The sequence below is a fragment of the Anastrepha ludens genome, chromosome X (assembly GCF_028408465.1).
Source record: "Anastrepha ludens isolate Willacy chromosome X, idAnaLude1.1, whole genome shotgun sequence".
Classification (NCBI taxonomy): Eukaryota; Metazoa; Arthropoda; class Insecta; order Diptera; family Tephritidae; genus Anastrepha; species Anastrepha ludens.
In genome coordinates this window covers 36,297,313-36,307,016 of record NC_071503.1, presented here as the reverse complement: position 1 = coordinate 36,307,016, position 9,704 = coordinate 36,297,313, and the positions used below count along the sequence as shown (strand labels likewise).

General features: G+C 45.2%; 1 protein-coding gene across 1 annotated transcript; it reads right to left on the bottom strand.

The window, feature by feature from the left end:
• Positions 1-5,917: 5,917 nt before the first annotated feature.
• LOC128869933 (uncharacterized) lies at positions 5,918-9,490 on the bottom strand. Its single transcript, XM_054112531.1, has 2 exons — positions 7,716-9,490; positions 5,918-6,356 (listed from the first exon to the last, which is right to left on the bottom strand). The coding sequence occupies exons 1-2, from the start codon at positions 9,488-9,490 to the stop codon at positions 5,918-5,920; spliced, it is 2,214 nt and encodes a 737-aa protein (XP_053968506.1).
• Positions 9,491-9,704: the final 214 nt, after the last annotated feature.

Genomic DNA, 9,704 nt, shown 5'->3' with positions numbered 1-9,704 from the left:
GTTCTATAAAGGGTATTAAATAACACGTTTCACCGAGCTATTCAATCAACGCCGTTCGAACTGTTGGTGGGAGTTAAGATGAGAACTAAAATCGAAGAGAAAATTATGCAATTGGTAGAGGAGGATTGGATTGATGGGTTCAACAAAGGTAGAGAAGAAGCACGTGAGAACGCAAAGAAGGCCATATGTAAAATGCAAGAAGAAAACCGAAAGCAATTCAATCGAAAACGTAAGGCGGCAACGGTTTACAAAATAAATGATCTTGTGGCGATCGAACGCACGCAGTTCGGAGTCGGCCTTAAAATCAAACCGAAGTTTTTGGGTCCGTACAGAGTAGTAGCATCGAAGGGGTTTGATCGTTATAAAGTTGAAAAGGTGGGAGATGGAGAGGGACCCGTTTCAACAACAACAAGTGCGGATAAGATGAAAGCATGGGTGCAAGAAGGCGAACTATCTGACTTTAGTGAGAATGGGGAAACAGAAGACGGTAGCTCATCTGAGGCAGATGAGTAGTACAGAATGGCCGAGTGTGGGAACGAGGAGTACGAGAGAGAGTGAACAAAACGGGCAGGCAGTTGATTTCTAGCCGTGGACGTGGACGCAACGAATTGTGTGGCTGAGCTGTTTGAAAAGGCGACTAAACGGAAAATTTATCTGTGCTGTACTCTATCCAGGGCTGCATAGTAACATTAATTTTAACAATAAACTAAATTTCGTTATTGCTGAAATAATTGAAATTGTAAATGAATTAAAAAAAAAATAATATAAACCCCCAAAACAACAAAACCATATTTATACTTATACCTCATATTACTGTTTTAGGTACACGACTTGTATATTAGTTTCTTTGTTTGCTGTTCAGGAAAAACATGTTTATCTTTTGTTATTATTAAAATACATATGCTTATCTTTTGTTATTCTTTAAAAACATATCTTTGACTTTTGTTATTCTTAACATATGTTTCTTTTTTGTTGTTCTTAAAATACATATGTTATTTTTATTTATTATTTGTGAATGAAATCATTCCTTAACTAGTGTGGGTTGTTTAGCTGCCGTGTGTTAATTAGGAGCGGTTTAGATTTGTATAGTTGTATTTTTTGTTTTTTGTTGTTGTTGTGGAGTTGCACAAAGCATTAAAAGCCGAAGTGTGGCACATGCCTTTCGGCTCATCGCACTATCCATCCCAGCTCCCTTTCCTATTGTCCGTGGAACTATCGTTAGATATTGCTTCGCGGAAGGTGAGTGGCCTATTGCCTTCCTAAGAAAATTTGGGGAGACGCAACTACATTGCAAACAGCGGACGAATTTTATTTTGACTCAAGCATAATATCTATCAACCAGGTTGTTAGCCGTAGGTGGCTGCCCCACTTTATTGTTTAAATTATCTCGGTTTCCTCAGTTGCAAACTGTGGACAAACGAAGAAGCAATCTTTTGCATCTTAAATAATGTCATTTGCTTCGTTTTCACTAAGTAAGTAAAATTTTTAACATTCATGTCCTGCAAATATTTGAGTAAGGTGAAATTCACTATGCCGTCTATCTAGCCAACTTTGTACAAAAGGAATTAGGTGCTAAGTCCAACGTCCGTACGGTAAAATCCTCCAACGACTCTGCCACTTCTGCCAACAACTCTGCTTCGCTGCTTGACGACTCACCGCATTTTTTCGGGGCTCAGCCATCTCCCTCGCCAAAAGGCCGATTGGGCAAAGGCCAGATATTACAAGCACTACCTTCTCTGATGTAGTTCAGACAGCATGTATATGAGGTTTTATCATGCAATGACCAAATAAATGATCCGAACGGAAGGAAGCTCATCTGCTTTCGTTGTTGCCTGGGTCGCGTCTGCACTGGCCGCTATTACTTTTTTAGCTTTATCTACTGCATACACACTTAAAGATTAGTCTAGCATCAAACATAATGCTCAGATATTTTGGAATTAGATAGGGTGCAATCAATCACCTCCTGCCGTTTAGCACTTACGACGTAGTGCTGAGATCCCCGTTCATTGTATTTGTTGATGCTCAAATTGTGCCGCTCACAGAACCTCACGAGACTAGTGGCCTTACCAGGTGGTGGCGTTTCCAGAGCATTAAAAGGAATATAAGCAGATGTAATCACAAACCTCAACCATCCACGTTTAAGCTGTGAAAAGTTACTCCTAAAATTTTGGAGTTGTTAACTGTTGGTATTGGCCTGTCGTCGACTTTGACCTTGAGTTGTAATTTGACCTCCGTTGTCCAGGTGGTAAAGAGGGTCGCCGTGGACTTAGTGGGGAAAGTTGGAGTTTTCTTGCAGTGAAAAAGCGAGAAAGGCAGGTGAGGTAGTCGTTTATTGTGGCGAATAGGCCATCAGTATCATCGCTCGACGCGATTATTGTACAAGAGACCAGGGAGAATCCTTATGGTGGCCACTACTGTTTAGAGATTTGGTCTCGAAAGATTACTGACGATTTCAGCATCAGCATGTTAAGTCCGTCAGGGCCAATGACTTTTCATGATAGCCCTGCGGTCACTCTTCACTTGCTTTGCTTTTTCTGGTGCAGCTGCTGTTTAAGTTTTCCGACCCGTTCTGTAATATCCGTGGAAAGTGCGACAGTTAACGTTTGGGGTTGTCTGTGAAACCATATTTGCAGCTTCTCATGGAACAGCAGTCTTCCCTTTATCATACACGATCTGTAGCTCGGAGTGCGGGTAGATTGCCTCTTGCCATCCTCTTGAGCTCCCTTCCATCCATTGAGCTCCCTTCCATCCATTGAGCTCCCTTAACTTTGCTTCAAGAATAACCCACACGGAGGATCATGTAACTCATATTACTGTACAACTGGATTCAGGTTTGTACCTAACAGTACTTCAGATCTTCACTCAGTGACCTACTTTTGTAGTTTCGGTCTTTGTTAACTGCTGTTCACATTGAGCTGTTCTCCCTTTACGGTAAGGACACTGTCAGCTGTATTGACACCTCTGACCAAAGAGTTATTTTTTTCTATCCCGCTCATCTCACATATTGACTTCAAATTGGCTAATTTCGCGAAAACTCGTTTAAAATTCTTAAATTTCTACTGGCAATGCACAAAAGTACTACGCCGGCACTCGCAACCATGCATAGGATTTATAAACACTTCCCGGGTAAATTGCGTGCGGAGTCTGTATTTAGGTATGTGCGATTGGTTTGCTACGTTCACATAAGAGAGGTTTTTCATCTTCAAATGTTATTTGTTTCCCGTGTGGAGTTGCCTGATCTCCCATTGGGCGCGTCCCAGGTGGTGAATAGGGAAGCCCTGGCACCACACGAGTGGCCTTCCCTGATGGGGTGGGTTCAACAGTCGTGTGATGTCTCAAAGTTGGCATAGAATCAGGATGCCATCCACGAACCAAACTGGCCAGGGAGGAGTCCCGAACAAAAATCGAAAAGGTAATGGAAAACAATGGATCAATTACTTCAGGTGGAATCCACACAAGTGGCAATCCACCCGCTTCGGCGGCTGGGGCATGGATTCTGGAGGCCCCATCTATTACCCAAGTCTCTCAGCTCTATGAGCGAGAGCGCATCCTGGAGGAGAGGGGGGTTGATATAGCAATCTCCTCTCCTTCAGAGTCTTAGAAACGTTTCCCTGTTTCGGAGGGCCTGAGTTGTGAGGTCTCTTCGGTGGCTGCACGGCCTCCCAAAGAAGCCGGGAAATCGAAGAACGTTGCATGGAGGGAAAGAAGAAAGCGGGAGAAATCCTCAAGTGGCTCTGTCGGCCCTTCTGCGTCCGTGTCTTCCAAAAGACCTCTGTCAGCGGAAGTGACACACACGGAAGCTACCGAATTCTCGGTGGGCACCGGCGCTCCCAAGCTGTCTCGCTCTCAAGGTAAGCGGAGAAGGACGGTGGCTGAAAGCAGTCCACCTCCCTGCCCAGCGGTTTCCGCAAATGGCCAAACCACGACCCCCCAAGGTACGAGCGCGGTTTTGCTAAGCCACGTCCCTATCGGTGTCCTCGACAAAATGTCCAGCACAGCTGTTTGCCCGGCGAAATCTTCGTCAGTGGAGGATCGGGAGCTGGACCTTCGCCCAAGCACATCCAAGGGTGCGGCCAAGCCATCCTATAGCGAGAAGGCTGCTGTCCCACGACCTGTGGCTGTGATTGGTAAACTGGGGCCTGACCATCAGCTGACGGATGCAGAAATCAAAAACTGCAAAAGTCAACTGATGCGTCAGGTTATTGCCTCCCGTCCTGAAGCAAACGCGAAGGGTTATGAGACAAAAGACGGCACCATAAAAGTGTCGTGCGTGTCTCTGGCCAACTTCGAGTGGATCAGGACCGTAGTCGGATCATGGGGACCACTCGCTTCGCAGTCTACAGTGAGGAGAGTGTACCCGTCAGAAAGGCCATCTGCTGGATTCCGGATCCAGACCTATCTACGGCGGATGCCTAGGACCGGTCTTATAGTATCATCCCATCTCACTGTGACGGGTCTTGAGCAATTCTGTTGCCAAGACCTGGTAGCGGCTGAGGCGTGTTACAGAGGTAGACGCGGATGGTCGAAGTTTGTGATTGCATATGCTTATTTTCTTTACGATGCTCTGGAAGGGCCAGCACCCGGGAAGGCCACTCATCCTATGTTGCGATGCTAATGCCCAGCAAACAATCTGTGGCAGCAGCAACTGCAATGGACGGGGCTCTCAACTATTCGAATTTATCGCGTCCTCTTGCTTAGACATACATAACAAGGGCTCACAGCCAACGTCAAAAGTCAGAAGGCAGGAGGTGATTGATCTCACACTACCAAACTCAAAACTTGGGTGGTAAATCAAGCTCTGGAGAGTCCTTGCCGAAGATTCGTGCTCGGACCACAGGTACATTGAGTTTCAGTGTGGCGAGGAGGCACAAATGCCATTGCCCTCTAGAAACCCCAGAAAAACAGACTGGCAGAAGTTTAGGGAGGCGTTGCGGGGCCTTAACGTTGCGCCACCAAGACTTCGAAAAGAACAGGCCATTGAGGCGGCTGTTGAGAAACTCAACGCTGCCCTAACTGAATGTTTTGAGTAAGCCTGTCCAATTCGACCTCTCTCTAACCGGACTCCCGTTCCTTGGTGGAATCGAGAGTTCCAGATGTTGAGGCGTGAGTCGATAAAACTTTTTGAAAATTCTTCACTGCTTTGTGAAGGTGTTGTATTAAATTTTTAAAAAATACTTCACTTAGGGAAGCGCGAAATAAAACGAATATTGCCTGTGGAAGCGTAATTAAAAGGAAAAGACCGTGCACGTCCAATTACAATTCAAAAAGGGGCATTATTTTACATGTTTTGTCCTTATATTAGGCCTAAAACTAAGATACAAGAAATAGCGGAAATGGAAGAACAGTATGTGGAGAGTTAGAGAGAGTACGCAGTTAAGTAAATAGAAGTAGGAAGAACGGAAAGTATAGCTGTAGAAATAGAGTCAATGCTCGGAAGTAAATAGAAACAGGTAAAGAAATAGCTACAGCGAGAAACAGTAAAGTATACTATATACTTATAAATATAAAATATAAAATAACTTAATATTAAGATTGAATACATTTTCATTATTTTATTAGAATAGTTGGCCAGAATGTGGCTTAACACCGGCCACCTTGAAGGAATCCAACAGCCTTCAATTCTTGTTTTCCACCGGCAGCACGGCGAGTTTGTGCATAGGGCGTCGTACTTCACCCGACCTAGTGGTGATGTCTGCGACTCGAATTTTGCCGTCCGCTCCGGGAATGGTTGCGGTTACTCGACCGAGCACCCAATGCTGCGGTGGTACGTTATCTTCGTGGACGACGACGAGTTGGCCTGGTTGGACATTGGGCTGCGGGTGCACCCATTTGTTGCGCTGCTGAAGCTCCAGAAGGTAGCTCTTCGACCACGCGCGCCAAAATTGTTGCTTGAGAGAGCAAACAAGCTGCCATCTCTCTAAGCAGCGGCTGAGGTTGACGGGTACCTCTCCGGTGGCAAAGCTCGCAAGAGGCAACCGATTAGTAGATGCGCCGGCGTTAGCGCCTCGCTGTCGTTGGGGTCGTTGCTGAGTGGTGCGAGCGGTCGGGAGTTCAGTACCGCTTCTACTTCGGCGAGAAGCGTTGCGGTTTCTTCGGCGGTTAACAGCGCGTTGCCTACGGCGCGCACCAGCAGATGTTTGGCCGACTTCACTGCTGCTTCCCACAGGCCGCCGAAGTGGGGTGCCCTCGGAGGTATGAAGGCGAAGATGAATCCTTCGTCGGCGGCGTATTGGAGAATCTCCTCTTTCTGTGCCAGAAAGGCTTCCCGGAGCTCCCTCAGCTTCCTCTCTGCTCCCACGAAGCTCGTCGCGTTGTCGCAGTATATTTTGGCTGGCATCCCTCGGCGCCCAATGAACCTTTTGAGAGCGAAAATAAATTTATCAGCAGTTAAATCAGTAACAAGTTCTAGATGAACTGCCTTTGAAGCGAAACACACGAAAATGGCAATATACATTTTCACGGGAGGGCGACCGCGAATTTTTAAGGTTATGTGAGTGGGCCCGCAGTAATCTACCCCACATATTGTGAAGGGCCGTTGGGCGCGTAATCGATCGGCGGGTAGATTGCCCATGATCTGACCTTGTAATTTTGGCTTATAACGAAAACAGTGAATGCATTCTGTTACAGTTCGACTACAGGCTTCTCGAGCATTTATCAGCCATATTTTTTCTCGCAGAAGCGCTACCAATGCCTGTGGACCGGCATGGTGATTACGAAAATGTAGGAACCGGATGTATGCTTTCACAAAGTGCGAGTCTTTGTGTAATAGCAAAGGGAACTTAGCATCATAGGGGATTGGCGCGTTTAATAAACGGCCACCTACTCGAATCAATTTAAACGATAATGATGATTCCGAGTGTTCATGCAGAAATGGAGTTAATTTCTGCAAACTGGAGGGAAGTACGTTATTTTTCGATAATTTATTTATTTCATCGCTAAATTCAAAATGTTGAATTATTTCGACAATTTTAAGGAAACTCAATTGTAATTCCTTTGCCGTGGGTATTATTTCAGATTCTGCTTTTCGCTCTGGTATTTTTCGAAGCCATCTGAGTATATAAGCGGAAATCCGAAGCACTTTTCTGTGAGGTGAGAACCTGTCAATTATTTCGAGAAGTGTATTTGTTGTGGCAATGATTGTGGTTAACGTAATTGCGTTCTTCTTCTTCTCGAGTGCTTCTTGTTCTGGAGAGAGACTGAAGTTGACATTTTTTGGCCATGTAGCAGGGTCTTCTAGGAGGAACTGTGGACCACTAAATCATATTGAATTACCCAATTCGTCCACGTTACAACCCCGAGACACTTGATCCGCTGGATTTTGTTTTGTGGGCACATGACGCCACGACATATTCTGGGTCCACCCTTGGATCTCGGACACTCTATTTGCGACGAAAAATTGCAACGACGATGGATGCGTTTTAATCCAATGCAGAACTATTTCGGAGTCTGTCCAGAAACTTGTTTGTTCTATTGGTCGACTCAACATTGGTGAAATTCTTGACCATAATTTGGCAAGAAGATGGGCTGCCGAGAGCTCTAAACGCGGAAGAGATTTAGTTTTCAGCGGAGCTACTCTAGACTTTGAAGTAAGCAGCGTGCGTTTCGTACCACTAGCGGATTGGCTACGTATATATACGCAGCAGCCATACGCTCTTATTGAAGCGTCGGAAAAGCCATGAATTTGGCAGCTGGCACTCGACTCTATATTTACATACCGAGGAAAGCTAATTGATGGAAGCTGCAACAAATTGGCTTTAAAGTTTTGCCAGCTAGTGTCAAGCCGCAATGGAATCGACTCATCCCAGTCTAGCTTTTGAATCCAAAGCTCTTGTAATAAGATTTTAGCTTTGGTAACTAGCGGGGCTAATAAACCAAGAGGGTCAAAGAGGCGAGCGGAAACTAATAAAATATTACGTTTAGTTGCTCGCAGCTCGCTAAAATTATCTTCCAGAATGAAGCGAAAAATGTCATCTTTCGGCTGCCAGTGGATTCCCAGCGTTTTGGTGGAGTCGGTATCGCTGAGCTGCAATAATTTTTGGAGACTCTCACTATCCGATGAGCTTGTATGATTGGAAAACCACTTTGCTAATTTCAGGCCTGCCGATTCTAAAATTATATTTACTTCCTGTTGTATCTGGGTGAGGCTTTCTATATCGGATCCTGTTAATAGGTCGTCGACGTAAAAGTCATTCCGAATGACTTTGGAACCGAGTGGATATTTGGCTTTATTTTTGTCGCTTAGCATTTGCAGACACCGTGTGGCGAGAAATGGTACAGGCGCTGTGCCGTATGTTACGGTGTTTAATCGAAAAATTTGCAAATGCTCCGATGGATCCTGTCTCCACACTATGAGCTGGAAGTTCCTGTCGTCTTCGTGCACTAATATTTGACGATACATCTTCGTGATGTCGGCAGTCATGGCATATTTGTGCAATCGGAAGCGAAGGAGGGTCGAAAAAAGGTCCTCTTGAACGATCGGTCCGACCATCAAGGTTTCATTCAACGCAACTTGTGTTGATGTGCGACTCGAAGCATCAAAAACTACGCGCAACTTGGTAGTTGTGCTCTGCGGTCTTAACACACACTGGTGCGGAATGAAATAGTGCGGCTCACTCGGGAGTCGATTATTTGTTGGACTCATATGCCCCAATTCGAGATACTCTTGCGTGAAGTCCAGGTACATTTTACGAAGTACTGGATCTTTCAGCGTCCTTCTCTCCAGCGCCTGAAACCGCCGAGCTGCGGTTGCATACGAATGACCGAGTAATTTACGGTCGGTTTTGAAAGGCAGTCTGACTTGAAGCCTTCCACATGGTAAAACCTGTGTGGTTTTCGAAAAAAATTCCTCACATTTTGCCTGCTCTGGAGTCAGTCGTGTGGAATTTACTTGTGCAGGTATTTCTTCCAATTCCCAGAATTTTCGGATTGTAGTATCAATGCTAGCAACGCTTTCTTCAAATTGACATAATGTGCTACTTACTTGGGCACTGGAGCTATTATTTGTGGCATACTTGCCTGAAATTATCCAGCCTAACACAGTTTTTTGCAGCGTGTGCTGCCTTGGGCTGGTTCTGATCTGACCCACCGATAACAGATCAAAGAATATTTCAGCTCCTAAAAGTATGTCTATTTTCTGACACTTGTAGAAACTTGGGTCAGCTAGTTCAATATTTTGTGGGATTTTCCAGCCATTTGTGTTTACAGTCCGATCTGGATGATTGACTGATATCGAACGCATTACCCAAAAGTCCACCGAAAACTCAAAATTGTTGATCCTCGATTTTATATACGTTTTTAGCTTGCCTTGGACCTTTTTATTAGAATTGCCAATTCCAACTATATTTAGAGCGAATTTTTCTTTCCGGATTCGCAATTTCTGCAAAAGCTCTTCGGTCATAAAGTTGACCTGAGAACCGGAGTCAAGTAGAGCTCGCGCTTGCACGTAAACACCGGAGCTGGCCTTTACATTAACTACGGCTGTAGCTATCATGACTCGGTCAGGCAGGCTGCTAATATGCATGGCCTGTGGCGTCGAAGGTTGCGGCTCGGTCTCAAAGGAGATCGGATATTGATGCAACAGGGTGTGATGCGAACGGTTGCATACACCACAGCGATGGGCATTTTGAGACCGTACGTCCCTTGCGCAAGAATTTAAGCACAGGGAAATAGATTTTCCAAAATTCAAATCTTTTAAGTGCGGTGAT